This window comes from Phasianus colchicus, chromosome 12 (genome assembly GCF_987193195.1).
Source record: "Phasianus colchicus chromosome 12, bPhaCol1.hap1.1, whole genome shotgun sequence".
Classification (NCBI taxonomy): domain Eukaryota; kingdom Metazoa; phylum Chordata; class Aves; order Galliformes; family Phasianidae; genus Phasianus; species Phasianus colchicus.
In genome coordinates, this window is record NC_143447.1 from 8086663 (window position 1) to 8112326 (window position 25664).

General features: G+C 42.7%; 2 protein-coding genes across 3 annotated transcripts in view; both read left to right on the forward strand.

The window, feature by feature from the left end:
- Window positions 1-13948, forward strand: part of RFX7 (regulatory factor X7) — a 50189-nt gene extending 36241 nt beyond the window's left edge. Inside the window, exons 5-9 of the mRNA XM_090148835.1 lie at window positions 1320-1446; window positions 2511-2585; window positions 3169-3376; window positions 6376-6671; window positions 7592-13948. Coding sequence (XP_090004961.1) covers window positions 1320-1446; window positions 2511-2585; window positions 3169-3376; window positions 6376-6671; window positions 7592-10894 — 4009 coding nt within the window. The 3' untranslated portion in view covers window positions 10895-13948. The remainder of the gene's footprint in view (window positions 1-1319; window positions 1447-2510; window positions 2586-3168; window positions 3377-6375; window positions 6672-7591) is intronic.
- A 7044-nt stretch (window positions 13949-20992) lies between these two features.
- The window catches only part of NEDD4 (NEDD4 E3 ubiquitin protein ligase), a 49620-nt gene continuing 44948 nt past the window's right edge, over window positions 20993-25664 (forward strand). For both annotated transcript variants that reach the window (XM_090148837.1, XM_031616523.2), the window contains exons 1-2: window positions 20993-21075; window positions 24800-24873. In XM_090148837.1, coding sequence (XP_090004963.1) covers window positions 21031-21075; window positions 24800-24873 — 119 coding nt within the window. In that variant the 5' untranslated portion in view covers window positions 20993-21030. The remainder of the gene's footprint in view (window positions 21076-24799; window positions 24874-25664) is intronic.

The window sequence follows — 25664 nt, forward strand, 5'->3', positions numbered from 1 at the left end:
CCTCTGTGCATCCCTCTTATTGTAGTGGGCAGTGTGGTGTATGAAGTGATTGTTTTCCTACTCTCCTGCTGTCATGTCCACACAGAACTGTATACAGTCACCTCCCCTTTTTCAGAGATAGGTTGGTTTTGTGTGTTTCTTTCAGGACCTCTCAAGGAAAAGAGGGCATTGCTATGGTGCTGACTCTGACCTTAGGAAACCTGAATGAGTGTTTTTACTGTTTGTTTTTGGGCCCGAGCATGATGACATCTGTGAAATACCACAAAGCACTTGGAACAAAAGTCAATATGTAATACTGTTCATATCTTTGTGCAGCCTTAAGCGTTTGCTATGTAGATTAACCTTCCAGAGCAGTTTTTTCTCTTCTGCTTTCACGATTATGATTTTCCAGAACTTTCACGTTTTGCAGTGAAATGAATGATTCTTATTCTCTGCCTAAAGGAGATATTTTTTTAAGTATCTCAGGCATTGCAATAGATGAATAGATGTTGAAACAAAACTCCTGCTGTCTTTGAGTGTTAGATAGATAATGGTGCCCATTTTAGTAGAACAGTGAATTTAACAAAATGAGGTCTTTTGGTGCCTTTTTTTTTCCTGTTACCAGGTTGATATACTTAGTTATATGAAGATAAACACATCTACACATGCAGAGGCAGTTGAAATCTGTTAATTCGGAGCTCTTAATTGAAGTAAGGGTGCCTGTAAACAGACCTTACAGTTCAGTGTGGGCAGATAGTTGCTTGTACAGTAGTAAGAGGACAAAGTTCTCAGTACATGTTCCTGTTAGCCCTATAAAGACAAAGCTGGTTCTATGGAAAGATATGCTTCATTAAATTCAGTTCAGTTGAGCTCTATTAAGTTGCAGTTGTGTATGAGAATCTTTGTCTGGACACATACAAATCGCTGACCATATTCCTGCAGGACTTCAGGCCTTACCACGCTCAAGCCATACTTCTGGCTAGAGAATGTCACTGCCTTTATTGTGTCCTAAAATAAGTGAATTGAAGCATGAACTTGAGACTAAGTTACGGAGTATATTTTAACTGTGCTCCAGTTAATGCCACTACTTGTTAAATCTTCACATGACTTGTCTTTGAACTCAGTAGAGAACAAGGCAAAAGCTATGGTATTAATAGCTCTGTGTATACATTTTTAATGTATTCAGTTCGTTGTGGATAGCTTCATTAATGTTATATGTGATTCTAAATATGGATGGATTTGAGTGTTTTCTTTTGATAACCTTTGATGGAGTCTGAGATGTAGACTGGCCTTTTGTATTATCTTTGCTTCCATTCACGTTTTATTTCTCTTTCTTGCAGGAGCTATTGTGACAATCTTGGCTACCACCCATTAAGTGCTGCTGACTTTGGAAAGATAATGAAAAATGTCTTTCCGAATATGAAGGCTCGTCGTCTAGGCACGAGAGGCAAATCAAAATATCCTTTGCTACTTCTCAGTAACTTCTGCACTTGCCTGGAGAACATCTGCCATTATGGCTTAATTATCAGCCAAATCTAGAAGCAGTGTTAAATAAAAAAAATGCAGACACTTTCCCAAAATTCTTAAAAAATTGTTAATCACTATAGCATTAAGTTGGAAGGTAAATATAGGTTATACTGTCTTTCTGGGTTTTAATGCTTAATTGTCACAGCAGCAAGGAAGCAGAGGAGTCGTATCACTTTGTGTAAAGAGGGATATTGGAGTAAAAGAACTCGCCTCCCATATATGCAGTAACTAATACTCTATTAGTAGAATTCACAATTATCAAAATGTTTCTGCTCTCATTGCATTATACTTGTGCACACCAGTAGTTTAAAAGTTGGCTGTAAAGCCAAAGATCTTTAAGAGGTTCTACAGATCTTTGTTAAAACTACACCTCCTCAACCCATGGTTTGAAGGAGAGTAGAGGACAACTGGGAAGCAGCCAAAAAAGCTGATTTCAGACTTGGAAGGCGCTTACCTGTGAGTTGTCCTGCAGTGGGAAAGGGAGAGACTGCTTTCTTCATTGCATGGAGCAGACCTCCTGAAATAGGAAAGAGAATTTAGAGCAAGAGCTTCTAGGATGGGAAGCGCCTCCTCTCTCCATTGACTGCAGTCTTGTTGCCTGTGCCTGGACTTGAAATCTCCTTCCTTTCTTTCTTACCCATGGTAGAGAAATAGTCCATCCCAGAGGGCATGCAGAAATAGTACCTGTTTAGTTGTAACTTATTGGAAAGCCTGAAGTACCCCGAAATTTGATGTGATAGTGTAGGTAGACATGTTGTTAAGGTGGAGCAATACACAATTACATGCTGGGATAGATTAGCCCTTCAGCTAATAGGCAGCCAGTATGAAGAAGTCAGAGCATATGCTGTGGAAAATGCCAGCTTATAGCACTAATAGCACTAAATTTGAGATTTCTTGGCGCGTTTGCAGATGAGAAGTATGGGAGGAATTACTGCTCTACCTCCCTACCCCTAGCTAACAAACAGAAATTATGTAGACCTTAATTCTTGATCACATATTGCTACAGTGGACTGAGGAAGAAGGCTTTTGTGCATATGCCAACACTGCCCAACCTTGACTTTCATAAAACTGGAGATGGGGTATGGTATATATTTGCTTATTCAAATATGTTTGTGCAAATTAACATTTATTACGTTATTTTTACAATCTGAAGTTTTTAAAGCAAATTGAAAAGCTGTGTAGTTCTTAATGGTTTCTTTACGGTGCTCAGCTTCTGAATTATTGTTTGGTGATTCTGTCAAATTCATAGAGAATGCTAATGCTATGGTTTTTAACTCTGATCCTGTTATGGTTTTACTGTATATTTAAAATAATAATTCAGCATCGAGGAACTCCTGTGAAAGAAGCAGTTCCTGTGTAAATGACTGCTGAGTTGATAAGACGATGGATGTAGGGAGAATCAGCTGCAGGTGCTCTGAATGTTAGTATTTTCACTCATTTTCTTCTGGAAAAGTCAGCTCCATATAGCACCTTTGGAAACAAGCAGTAATGCTTCATTTTTAACACTGCTGATGTTGTGAACTTGTTTTCCCAATTTCATGGAAGTATGTGAACATAATTACTCAACTTGCTTGTTTCTCATCATCATTTGCTCTGTACTCTTCTTGTTTTTGCTCTTCAATAACGTTCAATTACTGAAGTAACCTTCTTTGTTTGTTTTAGTTGGATGGGACAGAGCCATCTGGACAGCTACAAAGTGCTGATGAGGAAGTTGTCTCTGCAGCCTGCCGGCTTGTTTGTGAGTGGGCCCAGAAAGTGCTCAGCCAGCCTTTTGATACAGTCTTGGAACTGGCTCGTTTTCTTGTCAAAAGTCACTACATCGGTACCAAGTCAATGGCAGCTTTAACTGTAATGGCAGGGGCACCAGCAGGTAATGAGTTCTGAATCAGTGGGAATTTCTTTCCTTGAAGTAACATAGTGGTCCCATAGAGTGGGAGGGAATTCTTTTAGTCTTATCTGTGTGGCAAGAAAGAGTAGAAAGGTGGCTGGGCAGTCCTGGACCATTAGGGATTGATGCATCTTGTCTTCCCTGCTCTGAGCGGGAATGTATCCTGGTTCAGGTCATGTTGTTCTTGTCCTCTCCCATGAGTGTTAGCTGAAGTGAGGAATGATGGCTTAGTCCTTTGCTGACCGTGTCAGTAATATCTCCGAAGAAGCATTTCTTTTCAGGGCAGACTTTAAACAGTGACACCAGTTGAGTCTTGCAGATGCATTTACATTATTTCCATTCACGTTGCTGTAAACTCTTTTCTTGCTGGTAGTCTGCATAGAGAGATGTGAAAAGAAAGAGTGATTTCAGGTTTATTTTGTGATGTTAGCCTTTCATGCTCTGAGGTTACTTTGCGTCACTGTCATCTGTTTGACAACCTTTTGCTGCAGTTTAGATTCACATTAATAGTCTCGTTCTAAAGACTGGGGGTATGAATGTCTTACAAAACAGAGTTGTGTTTCTTGAAAAGTGCTCACTACCTGAAGGAGGGGAAGTCTCAGTTGGCCTTGAGGTGACGATACAACAACAGTCAGTCTGAACCATAGGTTATCTGGGGTCTGGTCACTCAGAAGACTTTGGAAACCTGATTACTTCTCTAGAAGTGCTTACAGTTGAGTAAACACCTTAGCAACAGAGAAATTGAAGCAAGAAATCCTGTGTCAAGTAAATAATTAATGAAATGAATCTGAGTGGTCTTGTTCCAATCAGTTTTCTAGCTTATGTTCTCTGAGGTAATGAAAGGTAGGAGTTAATCTGTGAGTGTAAGCAGTCAGGATTTGGGTCTTCTAGTCCATCCTGGCCCATTCCGATCAGCATCTGCTGCACCACAGGCAGGAAGGTGTGTGCAGTGCTGTCAGTAGCTGACTGGTGATTCCTGGGAGACAGCCTGCAGTAATTGCATGTGGAATTTGGATGGAAAAACCTTTCTTCCCAAACTGATTCTGTGGTTTTCTCCAATTTCTCTGTTGAGGATGCAGATCTTATAAAGCACTCAAAGGAGTTGCTACTTCTCAGTATGTGAGTAATTGTACTGAGTTGTACTTCACTTCATCTGGGTTTTGGGGCCAGTATAGTGGGGCTTTGTAGTCATGCTGCTGATGTAGTTGTGTTTCTCTGAGAGCTTGTCTTAATCCGGAAACAATTATCTGTTTCCGTTTTCTCTAGAGCAGATTTTCCTTCCAGCATTTCTGGTATGTCAGATGCAAATTTTCCTGAAATGTTTGATCTCTGTAAGGTAGTAACACCACCACATCAGTGTTTGTTTAAATTCTTCATCTTAGAAGTAAGGCTTTGAGGGGCTCTGAGAGCCCCTCTGAGACAGAAGGGCCTTTGCAGTCAGTTGTGTGACTGAGATTCCAGCACTTGACTTGAAGTTAAAGAGGGGGGTTTATCTGTACTTTTGCTACATCAGAGGAATACCTGTTGTGTTCAGTCTCTGAAAAAGCTTGCGCATTATGTCATTTTTACATCTACTTTTACATTCCCATCATTCTCAGAATTAGTTATTTAATCATTTATAGATATTTTGTGTGTGTGTGATCCTTTACAACAGTGAAAGATGAGGGAAATTCACTTGTACAACATCTCTCTCCAACTTCCCTCAGAGAAGTTCTGCTCAGGCTTATTTAGGAAAATGTGTTTGAACCAAGACAAATCTATTGGTTTGAGACTGGAACTTCAAATGGAGACTGATGGCCAGGGCTGAAGATTGGATCATGCTGGATCATTTTCTTCCTCCTCATGGATTTTTTTTTCCAGCTTGGAACTGACAGCTGATGGTGACAGTTCCTGATTGTCATTGCTTTTCTTCTTTAGCTGCCAGGAGGAAATCTGGATATATGTCTAGCATTCTGACTCACGTAGCTTCCCTCCCTTTACTCCTTCAAAAGAAGGTGGTGCTTCCAGGAAGTGGGCAGTTATTTCCAAAGAATCCCTGGGGTGCTTGGAGTGCATCGTGGACAGTCATTTCAGGAGAGGTTCTGTGGTCTAGAATGGCAAATAAGATATTTGCATTCCTCATTATTGCAAGGAACTACAATGTCACTGTCTGGAAAAACAGCTTTTAATCTCAAGTGTAAGGCTGTGGGGTTTTTGTTTTTTGTTTTTTTAATAAATTCAATATTCAGCCCACATAGGTCACTTATTTGCCAGTAATTTTGCCAGTAATTGCAATACACTGGCGCATTCCACTGCTCTGTGAAGAAGGAATTGAAAGCATAAAGTGGAGATGTTGCAGTGTTTGAGCTCTCTTGGTACATGCAGGCTGCTGCTGGGAGGGTGGACTACCAGAAGACAGTTGCTGAACAGATACTGGGTATCTAAACACAAATAATTGCCCTTAAAATGGTTCTGATTGATTGGTTTTCTCCCTTGTCACTTCTCTTCTTGCCCTTCTTTCACTGTTCACACACTGGATGTGATCCATTCTGGCATTACATGCAGATATCATCTTTTCAGAGCTGCTCCTTTGTGACACAAAGGCTTTCTGGAAAGATTTTAAAACTGCTTTCAGTACGGATAACAAAAACAAAAACGTGGTAGATGATGAATTTTAAATGTTCATCTGAAACATATCCACTGCCCTCTACTGTCAGTTAAATGAAATGCATTGGTTTTAGATTTTGCTGAAACAAAAGTTGTTATTTGGGATTACTAGAAACAAGATGCCAGTACTTAGCAGCTAGTGTGCAGCTTGTTTAACAGAGAGAGACTTTGCCTCAAATGTAGAAAGAAACTGAAACACTGAGGAGAGCTGAATATGAAATGCTCTCACGGGTGAGATGTTTACTGAATGGTTATGGAAGTGCCTGCCGTGTATCTGTGCAGCTGGATACAGATGTGTATGTTGTTGTAATTAATTCTTCTTCTTTTATATTCAGGAATAAAAGGGATCCCCCAGCCCTCAGCTTTTATACCTACTGCTGAAAGCAATTCCTTTCAACCACAAGTGAAAACTCTGTCATCTCCTGTTGATGCCAAGCAGCAGCTGCAGCGTAAGATCCAGAAGAAGCAGCAAGAACAGAAACTGCAGTCTCCTTTGCCAGGAGAGTCTCCAGCAAAGAAAACAGAAGGCACCACAACCAATGGCGTAACTAGTATATCTAATGGAAGTCCTGCGATTCTGTCTCCTCAGCCTATTGGCATTGTTGTGGCAGCTGTCCCCAGCCCGATACCGGTAATTCTCCAACAGTTCTCTTAAGTTCTCTTGAGAAATCAACTTAGGAAAGGACTGAAAATGGCCCCTAGCTAAGCAGTGGTGTCAGTGGGATGAAAATATGGTTTCTGTTCTGACTTGAATCCCTCGGTTCTTTTCTGTCTCAGTGACTGGTATAATAGTATGACTGAATTAGGAATAAGAGGCAGCAGAATTCTGATCACATCATATAGGCCAAGTTCATCTTCGAAGTCAATGACAGTGGAATTTCAGCTAGCAATAATTTAGATTGTGTGGAAATAATTACTCTTGAGATGAATTTAACCAGATGGGAAAGTCTACAGGTCATGTGGGTCACTGAGCCATCTCATTTAGAATCTAAATTGATTTGCATTGGCCTGGTGGATTTAGTGACAGCAACAATTTTAATTTTGCATGAAATCTGTAATATGGGACTTCCTTGTCTTTTAGACACAGAAAACAAGATTGGGAGGAAGGTTATCTGTTCTTAAGGCATTAGCTGTATTGTTTATTTCAGTAGATAAGGGCTATTAATACTCAGCTTGCATTTGATTTTGAAATATTGAGAATCAGTAGTTTTGAACACATCCTCTGTTTATCCTTTGTATTTCTGTCTTTGGTTCCACTTAGTGAAGATCTACATGAGAATAACTCTTTCATTAGTAGAAGAGCAGAGTAATGTGTAGACCAGTGCCTTAAAGGCATACCTTAAACATTGAATCCTCATATCTACCAGTCGTAGGCAGACATGTCGCTTGTCTTGAAGCAGTCGAAGAGCTTGCTTTGTTTTGAAATGACATTTGCTGGTGTACACACTTTGGTGTGTTATGTTCTTAATCTTTGAAACGTATGGAGCGGTCTGTAGGCTTCGGGGACTTCCTTGCTTCATTGCCACACCATTTCTTTTTCTCTCTAAACAGGTGCCAAGGACCAGGCAATTGGTGACATCTCCAAGTCCTATGGGATCATCTGACAACAAGGTCCTGCCACTCAATGTTCAGGTGGTCACTCAGCACATGCAATCAGTCAAGCAGTCACCAAAGACTCCCCAGAACGTTCCTGCCAGCCCAGTTGGTGACCGCTCTGCCCGACATCGCTACCCACAGATCTTACCGAAGCCAGCAAATACCAGTGCTCTCACCATCCGCTCTCCCACAACGGTGCTTTTTACCAGTAGCCCAATCAAGACTGTTGTGCCAGCTCCACACGTGAATTCCTTAAATGTGGTAAAAATGACAGCAATATCTCTTGCCCCAAGCAGCAGCAGTGTGCCCGTCAAACAGACACCTTCAGTTAATAGTAGTGCAGGAGCAGTGGAAGAAGGGAGGACTACTCCACAGATCAAAAGTGGTTCTGTTGTTTCACTTCAGTCTCCAGGATCCAAACCTAGCACTGTTGTAGCTGCATCTGCAGTTGAGATCAAAATGGAACCAGAAGGACTGCTGGATGAGAACCCAGTACAGGGCCAGGAGAGCTCTGACACGTCTAAATCCATAAAGGCAACCCCTGACCTGCCTCCTGCTCAACAGATTAATTTTGAGGTTGCAACTGTGAAGGTTTCAGCTGACGGTGTCGTGGAGGCAAAACCAGTTAAGGGCTGTGATCAGGGAGCTGAAGAAGCAGGGACCAAATACAAGATGCAGTCCAATGAGATCACACCGGTTTCTTCAGCAGGCAATAATCAAAGCGCTCTAAAGCTCTCTGTTGCCAGTCACAATTTGTCCAGCACCAGCATTGATTCACTTCCTACTGGTGAGTCTTCAATTAAAGACAAAATATGCACTAAAAGTCCAAGAAAGCGACAACCCTCTACGCTTCAGGATTCCCAGGTACCACCTGTCAAGAAACCACTGGTGGGGCAGCTTTCAGCTGGTAATGCTGAGGAGAGTCCAAAAGCAGAGAGTGTTACAAAGGTTCCAAAGGTCGTATCATTAGCTAACAGTGACAATACCACACTTGTTCAAGTTCCCAGCAAGGTACCTGTAAATGTACCTGTACCTTCTGCAGCTCCAGCAGACTTAGTGACAGACTGTTCTTTGAGCGCTGATTTAAATGCCAGTGATTCTACTTTAGAACAGCAGCTTGCATCAGCATCATCTCCAGATATAAAAGTGAAATTGGAAGGAAACATGTTTATTATAGAAAGTGATTCAAAATCTGATGGCAGCTTTAACCCAAACGCGTGGCACCATATCACCAAAACTTCTGATTTTGCATCTGTGAATTGTGAACAGCAGCAAGATATCAGTGTTATGACTATTGCAGGACACTCTGGCTCTAGTGACTTACAGGAGACTGCATGGGAGCCAGTGCACTGTGAGGGTATACAGCAGGATGTGTACAACCAGCAGTTACAGAGCCAGATCCAGGACTCCTCCTTGGGTCAAATACAAGCACAGTCTTCAAATCAGTTACCTCTGCAGTCTGAGCTGAAAGAATTTGAACACACAGTCCCTCAGTCAAATGAAAACTTCTTTTCATTTGATGATGACCTAACCCAGGACAGCATTGTGGAGGAGCTCGTGCTCATGGAAGAGCAGATGTCAATGAATAATTCTCATGCTTACGGTGGCTGTCTAGGAATGGCACTTCAGAGTCAGACAGCAGCTCAAGGAGCTCCTGTGTCATCCCACCCAAGCAGCACACATTTTTACCATTCGATCCATAACAGCACTCCAATTCATACTCCCACTCCCACCCCTACCCCGACTCCCACCCCTACCCCAACCCCAACGCCCACCTCTGAAATGATTGCTGGATCTCAGAACGTGTCACGTGAGAGCCCCTGTTCCAGGCTGGCTCAGACGACTCCTGTGGACAGTGCTCTAGGAAGCAGCCGGCACACACCCATTGGCACACCACACTCAAACTGCAGCAGTAGTGTTCCTCCGAGTCCTGTGGAATGCCGAAACCCATTTGCATTTACCCCCATAAGCTCCAGTATGGCTTACCACGATGCCAGCATTGTTTCAAGCAGCCCTGTGAAGCCAATGCAGCGGCCTATGGCTACCCACCCTGACAAAACCAAACTTGAGTGGATGAATAACGGGTACAGCGGTGTTAGCAATTCGTCGGTTGCAAACCACGGCATCCTTACGAGCTACCAGGAGTTAGTGGAAGATCGCTTCAGGAAACCTCATGCTTTTGCAGTTCCTGGCCAGTCATACCAATCTCAGCCACGCCACCACGATACTCACTTCGGTCGCGTGACTCCTGTTTCACCTGTGCAGCACCAGGCAGCTCCCGTAAGTAGCAGCACCAAGCAGGAGGGCTTTGCAGTTCCTGCTCCTCTGGACAACAAAGGAGCCAGTTCCTCTCTCAATAACAGTCTGAGATGCCGGAGCGTGAGCCCTGCTGTCCATCGTCAGCGCAACCTCAGTGGGAGCACCGTTTACCCTGTTTCCAATATACCACGCTCCAACCTGGCACCTTTTGGAAGTCCAGTGACTCCTGAAGTTCACAACGTATTTACTAATATCCATGCAGACACTAATGCCAATAATATAGCGCAGAGAAGCCAGTCAGTCCCATTGACTGTGATGATGCAGACGGCCTTCCCATCTCTTCAGAAACAAACAAACGCTAAAAAAATAACCAATGTGTTGTTAAACAAACTTGATTCTGATAGCGATGATGCAGTGAGAGGTTTGGGAATGAACAACATGCCCTCAAATTACACGGCCAGGATGAATCTCACTCAGATTTTAGAGACGTCCACTGCTTTTCCTAGTGCCAACCCGCAAAGTATGATCAATTCCAGCACTTCAATTTATGAATTCCAAACACCAAATTACCTCACTAAAAGCAGCACCGATCAGATCAGTTTTTCTTCTGGAGATAACCAAGCACAATCAGACATCGGAGAACAGCAATTAGATTTTAGCAGCACTGTAAAAGACCTTTTAGGGGAGGACAGTCTGCCAACAAACCAGCAGCTGGTGAATCAGGTGGCATCAGATCTCAGCGTTACATCTGTCTTTTCCAGCGACATCAGGTTGTCTTCCGAACTCTCAGGCAGCATTAACGATCTGAACACTTTAGACACAAATCTACTGTTTGATCCAGGTCGTCAGCAGGGACAAGATGATGATGCTACACTGGAGGAATTAAAAAATGACCCCTTGTTTCAACAAATCTGCAATGAATCCATGAACTCGATTAATACATCAGGTTTTGAGTGGATGGAGAGCAAGGATCATCCTGCTGTTGAAATGTTGGGTTAATATTGTTTTATAGTATGTATGTAGCACACTGTATGTAAAAGACAGACGTATTGTATTTGTCTTAATGGAAGTGCCTCCTGCAGCAGAAACACTTGCTATGTATTGTGGCATTTAAAAAAAAAAAAGAAGTTTGCTGTACCAGTTGCTCATTCTTTAGCAGAGAAAGGGCAGTCTTACCAATTTCAAAAGAAACCTCTGAAGGTGATTGGGCTATCAAAGAGCCAGTATTACTTTTTTAATTTGATAGTGTTTCCCATTCAGCATTTCTTGTTGTAGTAAATAAGTGGTTAATAGCAAGCAACAACAGCTCTGGTTGAGGCAGCGGGAGGGTTTTAAGTTGAGCTCATAGGTAAGCTTACCATACTAAGTATTGCTCCTTACTTCTCAGTACGTGATTCATACTGACCTCTGTCTGAAATGCAGGGTTCCTGCAGGTATGTAGGGATGGGCAGTGGATACAAGTGAACCAGGGGGCACGCAGGTGCCTGATCACTGTGTAGCTGTTGTGAGTGCTGCCTGGTGGTGAACTGGTGCCATTTATATCTCTAGTAAAACGCAGAGATAGAAAAAATAACAGGAAATGGGCGTGATCAAGGAAAAAGAAAGATGCACTAATTTTTTATTTAAGAGAAAGAGATCTATGTAGTTATTTTGTCCATTAATGTTTCTGACATTGTACTTGATATTTTAGTTCTCACGTCAGTGCTTTTATATCAGGCAAAATTTGTGAGAAAAGATTTTAGCACTGAGGTCTAATCTAGGCATAACACCTTATTTTAAAATGATAGGTACTATTTAATTATTTATCGAAGCTGGAGAAGTGATGTGGTATCTTCCCTCTTTTTTAAAAAAGAGCTGCTAGAGCTCATAAAAATACTATTTTTAAAGATTCGTTTTTAAGTTTGCTCTTTTCTAACAGTGGAGAGTGTAGGAAGATGTTCTTTCCTCTATATTTCAGTAGGTTGAGCCTGTCTTGCTCTCTTTTAAATAAAAGATGATTAAAATATTATAAAATGTGGTGGATCTAAAAATATTTTGTATAGAGCCATAATACTGCCAGGCACTTTATAGATGTGATCTCATTTTGGATAAAATTTATTTTAAAAGTGCTTACTGGTTTTAGAAGCTTGAATTCAGTTTTCACGGACTGCTTTGAGAGGACTGATGAATCTAATTTTTGTTACATGTACTGAGCTACCCCCCTTTGAAAATGGAATTTAAACTTCTAACTCACCAGTTCACTTAAACCAAAAAAAAAAGGCCTTTTGCTTTATCAGCATGGCACGAGTCTCTCTGACAATGAAAAGAGAGGTGCTTGACCAGCCATGGCCCTGATGCTAGAAAGAGGACTTGCAGAAGCAAGCTGTTAAGAAATAGTTGTTCTGAGAATGCTACAGTACCATCCCTTAAGCTTAGTATAAAATTAGTTATTTCTCTTGTGAACTGACAAACTGAAAGCAGAGCAGAAGACATTTTCCTCTCTTGCATGCCTTCTTTGAATAAGAGGTCATGAATTTATAATAGGAAGGCACAGTAAGCCCTCCTAGATTTATTAAGGAATAGATGCTCAGATGATTATTTGCTTTTAATTTTTGTTTTTTAAAGTGACTTAGTGGTCATTTTTTTCTTCAGTTTTGCTAAGGACTTGATCTGAGTACTGATTAATTTTTTTGGCAGTGCTGATCTGAATTGTGCTGCTGCATTGTCACTTCAGGTGCTGGTGTATCATGCCTTTTCTTGCTCTTGCCCTGAATGACCACCAGTTTGTGGCTGCTGCTTCAGGGACAAAACTGTTGTGACAAACTGTAGCGCCTTACAGGGAGCATGGCTTCACTGTGCTTGCATTGGAAGTTTTACTGCTTTTGCTTAGGAAAAGACTTGGAGAGTTTGGGTTGCTCCTTGAAACATAGGGATATGCAATGGTGTGGTTTAAGTCACCCTTTTAAGTTAGTTAAGGAAGAGGTTAGGAGTCTAAAACCTGCATGGTAGGGTTCTTTTAGGTGTCTGCAGGAAGGCTGGAACCATTTTTCCTTTAGGCACAAGTTGCCAGTGGCAGGGCTTGAGTTGTGTTCCTGTCCGTGGCCTTTAGCAGAGGTATGGCTCACCATCCTCTTACCTTGTTGAGTTGCTGGGTCTGAGACACACTCAGCGCTTCCTTTTTCTGACCCTGTGTGAAGTGCCAGTGAATATATGAACCCTGCTTTCCAGTGTGGAGTGTGGGGGAGATCTCGAGCTCCATCTGTGCTGTGGCAGTCTGCACGATGTGCTGGCCTGGCCCCCATGTTGCTGGGACTGATGTGGGCTTGCTGTAAACAAGTTCTCACCTAACTCCACTAGTTTTTCAGAACATTTCTCACAAAAACAAGAGTAGATTTGAAACTGATGCTCTCTAAATTATGCAGCCATCACCAAAGGTTTTTAAAGTACCTTTTACATTTTTTTAAATACAAGCATTACTTTGAACCTAACAAGTGATTTAATTAGCAGGAATATTCTGTGATCAGTGGATTTAAAGCAAATGTATGTTTAATTGAAGAAGTGTTCTATTCAGTCGGGGTTCTTTCAAGTGAAATCCAAGGCATAGACACAGCTTTGTACATTGGTATGTGTCCTTTTAGGGGTGTTTTTGTGTTGGTGTTATAACTATTATCTATGAGGTCCCTGTATTTAGTGCTTGTTAGTTCTTTACGTTGAGACAGAGCACTACTGCACACCAAAGTATGCAATACCCAAAGGAAGATTCCATGATTTTAGCAAATGGAAGCCTGTCTGTCAGATACTCCAGAACAAAGAAGATGAGACAGTTCTGACCCCTTGTTTACATAATTGGCTTCCAAATAAGATGATAAATAATTTTGATAGCAGTTTTTGCTAAAATATACAAACTAGTGAACTTGTACACTGTGTACAGTATTGCAGCAAACACTTTAAAATTGGTTGGTTAGTCCAGCAAACTATCTGGGTTCATGTATTGCACTAATATTCTGTTGAACCTGTGGCAGGCACGTTCCTTAGGATAAATGCAACAAATACGGCCAACAGATTTAAATAAAATAATAAAAACAAATAAACAAAAAAAAAACCCACAAAAAATAAAACAGAAAAAAATCTAATGTGTTTCATTATTAAAAGGCAAAATGTCATTAAAAGTGACAGGTGAAATTGTCTTATGTAGCAATGTGCAATGATCTCAATGAGATATTTCTATTTCTTATTCTCTTAAATGAGAATATTACAGCAGGAAAAATCAAGTTTAGTTTGCTTCACCATGTTAATACATGATCACAAAATGTGCATGAGTGTTAATGACTTAATCTTGTACAGTACTAGATATATTCCTGTAACCACTTTTTTTTATTCTTTGCTGTATTGAAGCTGGTTCGGTGTTAACCAGGTGAGCATAGTTATTCACAAGTTACTTACTTTTTTTATGTTAACTAATTCAGCTTAGTTATTGTTGAATATGTTCCTTTTTTGGATTATTTTTTATTGTTCGGGTGTTGAAAGATATTTTTGCATCATTTTATCATGATAAGAATTCATGAAGTAAATAATTTGCAAATAATTGCAATAAGCACTGACTTCTGAACTGAAAAGAAGGAAAGCGTTTCTTGTGCAGTGCATCCAAGGTTCATATAATAATCTTGTACTATACCGTGCTTTATTAACTGCACCCTAAGGAAAAAAATAAATCCCTGTACTACATTTTCATTAAATGCAGGAAGTCCAGTTTTCCCTCTCTCCCGCAGTGTTTCGTTGTCTGTTGTACTGCTGAAACTACAGTAGTTGAATATTGCAGTAGCATTTCAGTTATTTTTTTTATTGAAAGTGCTCAAAAATTGTTTTTTAAATGTTTTCAAAAATAAAAACATTTTATATTAAAATGACTTCTAGATTTTTTTCTTTATGTGGGAAATGTATGTTAAGGTGGGCCTGAAACAGAGTTCTGATCACAGCTGTGGAGTTGTACCGACCTGAGCCCAGCCACAAGTTTAAAGCTGAGCATGCAAGTGAGTCGTGAAAACCTTGTGCAGTCTGTGCTCAAAGAATGATTTTCTCTTCAGAGAGTTTTGTTAGCTTTATGCCCCAGTTCTGCAGCTATCCCTTTTTAGTTACTCATGTAGAAATACTACTACATCTGGGGGGAAAAAAAACCCCACCAGCTTCAACTCTCAGCTGAATCTGAGTTGAAATTTACCAGCAAATGTAGTAGTAGTTTGGTTGAGAACCCTGGAACACAGTAGTGATAGCTGTGCTATTTAGAGTTCTGTGTAGCTCCTCAGTATTACAGGCATCCCCATGTGGATGCTGATCTGAGTGTTAGTTTCATGTCTGGATGGTGAATTTTGCTGCTAATCTTTTAGTAAATATGTGAGTATTTTTATAATACACGTGTACATATATACACACACACATATATACACAAGTTAAGCAAAGCTAGTTCAGTCAAAAGTGAACTGAGAACATGAGAAATTTGCTTAGAAAATGTATAGTGCTGAACACTTATAACCCAAAGGTTACAGAACCAGAGAATGTTCTTAATAGATGATGATATTTCTGCTACGTGTGTTGAATATTCAAGAGAGACCCTCCCAGTGACGTAAGTACTCACAGTGGGTTGCCTTGGAACATCTACGTATCCAACTGCTTTGTCGTGGCTCCTGCTGAGTCTGTTCTCCCTGAGCCTGCCTACCTGTTTGCTATATCTGGTAATACTTCGGCTCAGCAATTATTAAAAACTTCCTTTTTTGGCCTTGTAGCTCATCTTTATTGTCATCTTATTTTTACTAAACTGCTGCTTCTCAAAAGATTATTTTAAGTTATTATCATTGAAACTTTGCCTATCTGTAATAGTAAATCACATGATGCAAATTAGAATCAAGTTTTCAGTGAACTTGAAGCTGCTGTGGTCACTGCAGCCTTCCTCGGGTAGCTGAACAGCCTGTCCCTACAAATCTCTGCTTCTCAGCATGTTTATTTTACAGTTACTGTGCTTCCTCTTCTTAAATATCCTTGTTTTCTCAGAACTGACAAAAAACACAACTCTACAACTCTATTCTATTATAAACTCCCCAGTTAGAACTCACTCATCAACTCCTTTCTCCAACAGAAATGCTCTCAAGTCTTTAACTTGCTTTCTCCATATCACTACTTCAACAGGATGCTTGTTCCAAGGGCTGTGATAGCTAGTTCCCAGAGTCAGTTCCGGGTTGCCCTGAGACAAGAGGGGGCATTCTGAAATGTGTTGTTGAAAAAGCTGTGTATTACTAAAAGCTGGAATTACTATTTCTGGCTGGGACAAAGTGCTTTCTGTTTCTGTTTCACACTGCTTGGAAAATCAAAACAATCTCTCTTTACATACACAGAAGAGGGGAGTCAAAGCTCCCGTGTCCAAGAGGCCTTGTTCAGATAGATATTCTTGTGCTAATGGAATAGCTAATATCTGCCCCAACAAGGGTTACTTATAGAAAGAAAAGAGAGGAGTAAATACAGGAGTGCATGAGCACACCCATTCTGAAAAGTAGCTTCCTCTGATCTTGGCAATGTTTTAGCTACTAGTAGAGCGAATCTAGTATGGACTAGTTCACGTGCACACAGGATGATAATCTCAAGGTATTTTAAGAAAAACCCAAATACATAAGGTCCAGAAAGTTCTTACTTCTGTAACACTATGGAAGGCTGAGCTGTGGACCTAAATAGCCACAAGGATTGTGTTAACCATGGGATCACTAGTGATAATTAAGCTGAGAATGGTGACAGCAGTTGACCGGAACTCAGCACCTCCATGTTTCGGTTCTGGCAGCTCCTCCCTCTCCAGCTGAAAACAGAAAAACAACATCTCAGTGGTGGTGATTCAGACAAGTGTTTACCGCTTTGTTCAAATGCATATGCACAAAATGAATATATCTCTCCACCTCCTCTACAGTTATTACTATGCAGGTTTGCTCATCAAGAAACATTTCAAATTGCTTGTAAACTTTTGAGCCAGTCACAGAAATGAGGAACAACGTTTCTTGCTGTACATCTTTCCCTTCTTATATCCACCCCTCGCTCCATTGCAAGCTGTAGATGTCAGCAGCTCTCTGCGGGGATGGAGATCTCTGCACGAGTGATGGTGTCACTGCTTTGCCATCACAGCAGCTGTGAAACAGTGGGACACCTCCACTGGTGCAGATTTTTATGTGTGGCATGTAGGCTGTTGTTCATTGCTGGTGAAAATGCACAGCTAATGGTGGTGGTGACTGTTGAAAAAGTGTTTTGTTGCTGAGAATTTGCTCTAACAGTGTTACTGTGTTCTTTGTATCTGTTGTAGTTTCCATGGAAACAGACAAGAGGCATTACTTTCAGAGCAACCTGACCTACACAGTTAGAATGCAATGCAAGGACAATAGTCAGTTTGGGACCATTTTATCAGACTGAAGTTCTTGCTTTCAAAATGCAAGCTTTCATCTTGGTATCAGTATTGCATCATGCTATCATGGTGTTTGAAATCTATTATCTAGCACATATTTGCAATTAACTGTTCAGCTGAGAAGAATGTTAGGTTTGGGGCTCTTAACTCTCTGACATTAGTTGTCTTAGTGAGTCACTGCCACCATAGTTGAGAAATTGAGACTTCGATGCTCTCAATAGGTATTTACTTAGCTTAGTCACAGCAGTGACTCACTTGCGATATATATTTTTTCTGTTAATTCCCTCCTGTATGTAGTTTTCCATTTACCTGTCACTGTGACACCACGACTGGTTCATCATTACATTTTCTATTGTATGACTCAGTAGAACAAAAGATAATAGGACAAAAATCTAAATGTGTTATCGTTTGCATATGGGTGTTTTGTTTTGTAAGTGCAATAAAATTACCTCTGATTCCTTTGGTTTAAAGCAAGAGCAATGGAGGTAATTTATCTAACTTGATTTAAAATCCTTTATAGCAAATCCGTATCCTGTATTGAATAATCCAGGATATACCTTGATGTCACTTATTGTCCTAGCTTTTATAACTTAACCATGACCACTGTTCACATATATTCTTAAGCTAAAGGTTGTTTTATTATGATAACCCTTTGGAAATCTGAAACAAATCTTCTTTTACAACCTCATTTCCTGCTTAACAACAAAAACAGCTTTGTGTTTGTTTTTTCTTCAAAGCAGTTCAGTATTAGAATGTACAGATGTCTTTAGATCGTAAAAGGATTTAGTGTAAAGAAAGAAGCAAACCAAACATTGTATATGTAAATAAAATTCTGACCATACCTTTGGTCTGTCAGTCTAGATGTTATCATCTAAGAGATGGAAAATGAAGTTCCTTTTTTGTTGTGTTGTTTTGTTTTTTTTTTTTAATTTAATCTTTCAGGTCAATTAATGCTGAGTTAGATGGCAAGAGAAGTCACATTTCTTTGTTACCAGATGAGAACTCACCATTGGGATGGTGTAATGAGATTAAATATTCATATGTTTTTAATGGTCTTGATAAACAGATAAAGCATTCCATTGCACTTAGATGATCCAAGTGCAGGGTTATTCTGTGCAGCCGACAATAAATTATTTGTAAAAAGAAAAGGAAGATCTCTCAGAGGAGTTCCCTTCCCCTATTAGTCTGAAATTGCATAAGATCATAAAATATTAAATGCTGGAGACATCTTATATGAGAACACAATGTTTGTTAACAAACATTTCATTTTATTTTCTTCTCTTTTTAAGGGAATATTCTTTAGCTTAAGTTTATTATCTTTTAAGTGAATTGCTAGAGGCTTGCTGCAATACTGAAGATAATTCTTGATTACACTGAAAACGCACGCAGACCTTATCTCAGCATATGGGTACCTCTGGGTAGCAAACCAAGCACAAGCCACGCTGATAGCAGGCAACTGCTGATGGCCTTGTTTTGCAACTGTACTATAACTTCAGTTCTGGACAATCTGTGGTCTTTTCATGGAAACAAAATAAAACTATATATTATAAAAAAAAACATATGACTTAAAAAAATGGAGTGTGCAAATGCCCTGTTGTAAATTTCAGAAGGGGCATCGTTTCATCTTGAAATGATAGGCTACTCAGAAGTTAATGTTTGAGTTTTGATGTTTTACAGAAAGAATGTGCTAATAAACTATTCACAAGCAACGCTTTCGTTCAGTAACACCTCGGGTGTGCTTCTGGTGTGTAGAAAAGGTGGGACTGAGACTGCAGAGATGGACAGTGCAGAGTTCAGCCACACGACAGCAATGTTGTAATAACCACTTCATATGGAAAAATAAAATTGTATGTTTTATTAGACTAACTGATATAATTCTGAAAAAAAAAAAAACACATAAAATTTTGGGAGTGTCTGACATGGTTTGTGCCCTCTAACCAAGTATAAGAGGCAGCATTGCAAAAAGAATCATGCTTGACAGCCACAAATCCATATGGTTTTCCTAGCATGCTGTAGGAAGTTTCTTAATCAACACTAGATTCAACCATAGCAACAGTAGCTCTTCACAGAGTGACGTGGAGATTGTGCCTACTATCAGTTAGGTGGGTTGTCCTTGCTCAGAGTCACCCAGGAACCATTTAAATTTGGACAAGCCTCAAATTTTGCTATGAAGAGGTATTGTAAAGAAAGTGAATGGAACTGAATTGAATGATCGCATGTCTGGAGGCCTCACCCAGAGACAGGAGGGGCTCTTCCTTTTGAATTAACCAGAAGAATGTCTGGGTCTTTTTTTTTCCAAATGGTACCAGCTGGTCTAATAGGAGATATGGTTTCTCCACAGTGATCTTCATTAGATCATCTTGACTAAGGATAGCTGTCTGAATGCCACCCTGTCTGGCTCTCACCAGTTTAAGTGCACTCATACCATCTTTAATAAATAATGCCCTACATTCACTTTGAGACATGCATAATATGATGCTGGCAGAAACAGATCTTTGCTCTTTGCTCACTTTCTCAGCTGGTAAACTGGGAGGACAACCCACCCTGCAGATAAACAGATGAGAAGTTGCAAGCCAGGGACCAACAAAGCCCATTAGATAAGATGACTGACTTCTTGTTGGTGATCATAAAACCACAGAACAGCTTGGGTTGGAAGGGACCTCAAGGATCATCAAGCTCCAAGCCCTGACTGGTGAACTAAGATTTCACAGAATGTAACTGATGCACAAAATGCCTTGTTTCCTGAAAACCACTGTAGCTAAGCTTTAAATAGAAGACACAACTGACCGTCAGGGTCAGCGGTGTTCTAGAGCCAACCAATTAGAGCTGACGACCTTCTATCCCCAGAACAACAGATGCTTTGCTCAAGGCTGCCTGCCAGCCCCAGGTGTGACCATGGGCAGGGCCTGGCAGCACCAGGGAACGTTTCCCACCAGGGTGCCTGGCTTGATGCCTCGGCACAGTTCTGGTAAGGGCAGCACGAGTTCAGCCTCTTACCACTGTTTTGGAAACAGGTCCTTCAAACGGCAGCTGGGGAACTGCTGAGGGGCACGGGGCGCTCCCTAGGGCTGCCTGCTCGCTGTCAGTAGCAACACCTGCGTCCTCCCTCACTGACACACTGCTGCCAGCCGCAGATCTTCCTTCTGAGACAGCACGAGGCCTTTACACCGAGGCTGTCTGTCTCCACGCTGGCCGTGGCAGCTCGCTTCCCGCCCTGGGCCCTCTCTCTGCCCGGCCACGGCTCCAGGCCAGCTCCCTCACACCGGGCCTTCCTTCCGCCAGGCCCCACCGAAGGCCGCGCCGTCACCCCGGTGCGCGGGATCCCATCTGCACCTCGGCGCTATTTTCCTCCTCCGCTTCTCGAGATTCCCCGCAGCTCTGTTTGTTAACGCAAACGGTCCCGTGGGATGCAGAAAGGACACGTGACACGACAAGGATACCGGGCGCACTTCGGACAAACGCCGCGCCGCCCGCACACGGAGGACCCGCAGGCCGCCCCGAGGCGCACGAGCCCGGCCCCGGGGACCGCGCGGCCCCTCAGCCGCACGGCGCGTGTCTCCGGGCGGGGCGCGGCGGGAGGACCAATCGGGCGCCGCCGTCTTCCTCCTCTGCGCCAATCAGCGCGGGGCGGGAGGCCGGAGGGGAGGGGGCGCGCGAGGCGGGGGCGGGCCGGCGGCGCGGGCGGGCCGGGGGCGGGGCGCGGCCGTGGCGGGCGGCGCGCGGCATGGCGGCCTCTCCCGTGGAGGTGTTCGGGCTGCCCGGAGACGAGGTGAGGCCCGCGGGACGCCCGGCTCCGCGCGGGGCGGGCGGTGGCCGAGGAGGGGGGCGGAGGCGCGCCCGCGGGGAACCCGCGGAGCCGGGCCGGGCGGGGGTCCCTGCGGGGCGGAGGCTTCCGGCGACGGGCTGCGGTGGGCTGAGGGAGGGAGAGAACGGGCGGGCGGGGGCCGCGGCACCGCGGGCGGGGCGGGGTTCGGCGCGGTGCCGCCCAGCGGCGGGGCGGCGTCCCGGGGCGGCTCTCGGCTACCGGGCCGTGCGCGGAGGCGGCGCCGGGTCCCGCCCACGGCCGCGGCTTTGTTTGTGGCCGCCGGGCGCCGCGGGGCGCTCGGGGCCGGCGTGTCGGGAAGGAGCGGCGCCGCCGTTGCCGAACGCGGCGAGGAGGCTGGGGGCCGAGCCGTGCGCTGCCGCGGGGCGTCGCAAAGAGCTCCTCCGAGAGCTCTGGCGTTACCCGTAGTGCGCTGTAGCGTGGCTGTGTCGCGATTCGTGCGCTGTTTCAGAGCTGCGGACCTCTCACGGATCGCTTGTTTTCCTCTCAGGGTTGCGGTTGCGCTGGAATAGCGGTGGAGAATTGCCTCAGCGTGCTGCAGGGCTGCGCTGCGCTCTGCTCTCTTAATGGTTGCCAGCAGCGTGGAGGCCGTGTAGCTGGGCTGACAGCACAGCCCTCAGGCGCTCTGTTTCAGCTTTACTTCAGTGAATGTTGCTCAGCTTGGGCGTTTTTTAGCCGCCCTTGTTAGGGGAAGGTGTTTTGAAGCTGGTATTTTCCCATCTTTCTTAGTTCCTTGGACCACAGGCTAGGTTTGGGGAAGGGGACAGAGATTGGGTATGTAACGAATCCATCACATCCATTCTAGTCCGTAACTCAAAAGCTTAGCCAAACCTCTTCAAGTTACAAATGTGGGAAATGCCCTTTGTTTACGATCAGAGACTTGCTCTCATGTATGATTCTGCATGCACAGTTCAGAGTGAATCACCCTGGGGCTATAGAAAACCTGCAGCTTGCTGCTTTGGCCCTGGGTGCTGGCATGGAGCCTCAGCTTCGTGTCTCTCTGCGTTCTGTTGTTGGCTGGTTTGTGCTTAATGCAGAATTGCTAATATGATATTGCTGGCACAAATAAAATGATGGTAAAGAGGCTAGGCTCCAAAGGAAGCTGTAACTGAGGCTATTTTGTGCACACCTGCTTATTTTATGTGCTGTACTTGGGGATCTGAATTTCAGTGCCCAAACTTAGCAGTTCTTCATTGCTCTGGTTCAGTTTTCTGTGAAATGGGTATCTCTCTCTGCTAATCACAGGACTTCCTGTGACTCGCTTGGATATTGAAATGGTGAGCACTAGAAAGGTCTGTGTTGAAAACTAATAGTTCTGTATTCAGAGCTGGATTTTAGCACTGCGTGTGCTGAAAAAGGAAGAAAGGAGAAAATAAGGAATAGCAGGTGTCTCAAAAGTCTGTGTCCTCTGAAGTTCTAACAGCAGTAGTCCGCAGTGGCAGGATAAAATAGCCACAGTCTAACACTGGAATAAACCTGGATGCTAATCAAGTGTCTTGATTATTTTAAAAGTTATCTTATATTGCAGGAGTACAGAAAGTACAAAAAAAAAAAAGGTAAATTAGCAAATTATACTCCCTCTACACCTTACCTGGGTATAGAAAACTAAAGAGCATTAAGAGCACTTAAAACGATTACTTTTTCTCATCTCATTAATTCTAAAAGAGGAAGGCAGTGCCCTATGTGTGCACACCTTCTTCCCCCCTGCCCACCACCTGGTGCTGGCTCAGCACTGCTGCTGTTTTGCCCTCTCACGTGAGCGGTGACAGGTTTTTTGACTGAGTGTGTTTCTAATAATTATTTGTATGTTAATAACTTGTATGTTAGAGTCCTTAGCTCCTGGTCTGACTTTATTTCGCACAGCTCTTCTTACATTCCCTAAATAGCACGATGATGTGAAGCTAGGCAATACACAGCTCAAAAAAAAGCAAACTACGTTTGATCTGTTTTGTGGATTAAAGCAGTAGTGGCAGCTTTACAGGCAAAACCACATCCCGCTTGTGCCTGTTTGTCACTTCAGCAGTCACCAGAGAGCTGCCCTCTGTGGGATGAGTGTTGTTGTCTTCTGCAGATCACTGAAGGTTTATTTTACGTGTACATCATTTCTTTCTGGAAAATTTGAGATATATTCTAAAGGAATATAAAGGTACACTGCTGGTGCAGTTTTTTTTATGACTACTGAGTTTGCTGTTGGTGAAGTGAATGTCTTGGCTGTACTTATCTTCTGCACTTCTGCAGGCCTGTCACCACAACCCGTGTGGTACTGCTGTATTTCAGAGGTGACAACAGAATGTTCTTGCCTCCAGCAGATTGCTACGTGTGCTCTCTGTGCGAGTACTTGGTCACTCTTACATTGGCCTCTTCAAAAAGTCTGCCTAGCAGCCAGCAGGCGCTGCCATTCTGCATTAACAGCCCTAGCTTTGGGGTTTCCTCACATTCTCTGTGAGTTTCATCTGTAGAGGTATACTTCAAATTTCAAAACTTGGATCAGAGATTAAAGTAGGAAAACAAATGAACTGCACTCGGCTTATCTTACGTGAGAGTGTTATCTGTTGATTTGGGGACCTCTGGTGAGGTGATCAGCTGAATAAACTGGCAGAAAATCATCTGGCAGAATGAGGCAAGTTCCATTCTGTCAGTTTAGCAGTTTGAACGGTTGCATCCTAGAAGGAGATGATACCAGGATTTGGGAGCAGCTATGCCATAGGTTGTTCTATCTGGACACGTTGAGGGCCCGCTGATCATTAGAGAGTAACCTGGCTTGGGATGGAAGAACTGCTGCAGGCCCTGGCACCGAGCTTGGCTGCTGCAGGGTGGTTGGGGTGTGCACAGATGTGGTTTGCTGCGTGGCGTTCCAGAGCCTCACAGCTCAACTGAGATCAGCAGAGCCTGATCATCAGTGTGTGGGGAGGAGAGGTCAGACGGTCATCCTGCAGACAGCCCTCTGTCCTCTGCAGGATGTTCAGGGTAGGAGAAGAATGAATCATTCAGCGTAATGTGCTTCCAACCTCACTGAGGTCAACCCACCTGAATTTCTCATGTCTGCCTGGCTCGGTAGCGTGACCAGAGCTGTGTGCAGCTTGGGTGCCATAGAAGCCACAGGGCTGTTTGAATTGCAGTGATAGCAGCTTGCTCACTCTTCCTATTTTGCTCAACCTTGTGTGCTGCATAATACATACAAATCAGTAGGAGAGTATTGCAGGGCTCTCAGGGGAAAATGGTGACTGCTGGTGCTAGAGCAATGTCATCTTTCTGAGGGGTGTTTGGGAAAGGGGGCTGCTGGGAACAGCTATATGTGAGATTAGCCATCATGTCCTGTAGCATTAAGCACCCTAACTCAACAGAATCCCACTTGAGAATGCTGAGAACCCAGATAAATTATTAAAAAACCAATCAAACAAAAAACCCTACAATTTTGATATAGCTGGTTGGTTGAATTCTCTGTCTATTACTGTATGCAGTGCGATGCTTGGAAAGGAGTAAAAGTAGATTGAACTTGCTATTGAATTTTAGAACTTGTTCAGTCAGACAATGTATCTACACTACTGATCTGTAGTTTTCAGTGTGAATCCAAAACTGCCAATAATTGCTTTTTAGCTCTGTAGACTAGAAACAGATCTGAAAACTAAATTGACTGAACGCATCCTAAACATGGCATTTTGTATTTCAGGAGAACACACGAATTGTCAGGGTGAAGGTTATAGCTGGAATCGGTCTGGCCAAGAAGGACATCCTAGGAGCCAGGTAAGAACACAAGGGGTTAATATCTTAGGAGACATCTGATTATTTACTTTCCATAGCTATTTATCTTAGTAAAGCCTACTATATGTGTTTCAAAAGAAAGCAGAATTGTTTTAACTGATACCTTGTAAATGATCAGAGGCTATATAAACATTTAAGATGTGTGCTTTCTTGCCTCAGAGTTACTTGGACAGACCTTATGACCTAGGAAAACAATGTGTGGTAAAGCATAATTTTCCACATAATACAGTGGTTCTGTCAGGGAGGACATTTACATGAACATGTCTCTTCAGGTAGAGTGCAGTTAAAACAATAGTGCAATTATAATCAAAAGTATCTCATCGGTACTTTAAAGGCTTGGGGTGAGCACAATACTAAACAGCACAACAAGACTATTTTAACTCAAATTACATGCAGAGAAACAGCATCCACCAATTCCATAGATGTGGTAAACCAGTGCCAGTGCCTGCAGGCTCTGGGTATGTACAAATTTCTAAGTTAACAATCTGTAAAAGGGAAGAAACAATTATAGTGGCTTAACATTTGCCACAGTAAAGATCAGACTTTGAGATGCTTTGCAGGATCTTGTAGAATTGGCAAGCAATGGCATGCAGCTTATGGTAACGTTTTTTTTTCTGTCCTTTGAGCAGAGGGACTGGAGAAGTGCTGGTGGGTTTAATATCTGCTGTCAGCTTTTTTAGGTGTATGTACAAGAATGCAAGAATAATGCGCTAACAATATTATTAATATTGTGCCATCAGTTTAGCAGTAGAAAAATTTCCCTTGTGATATTT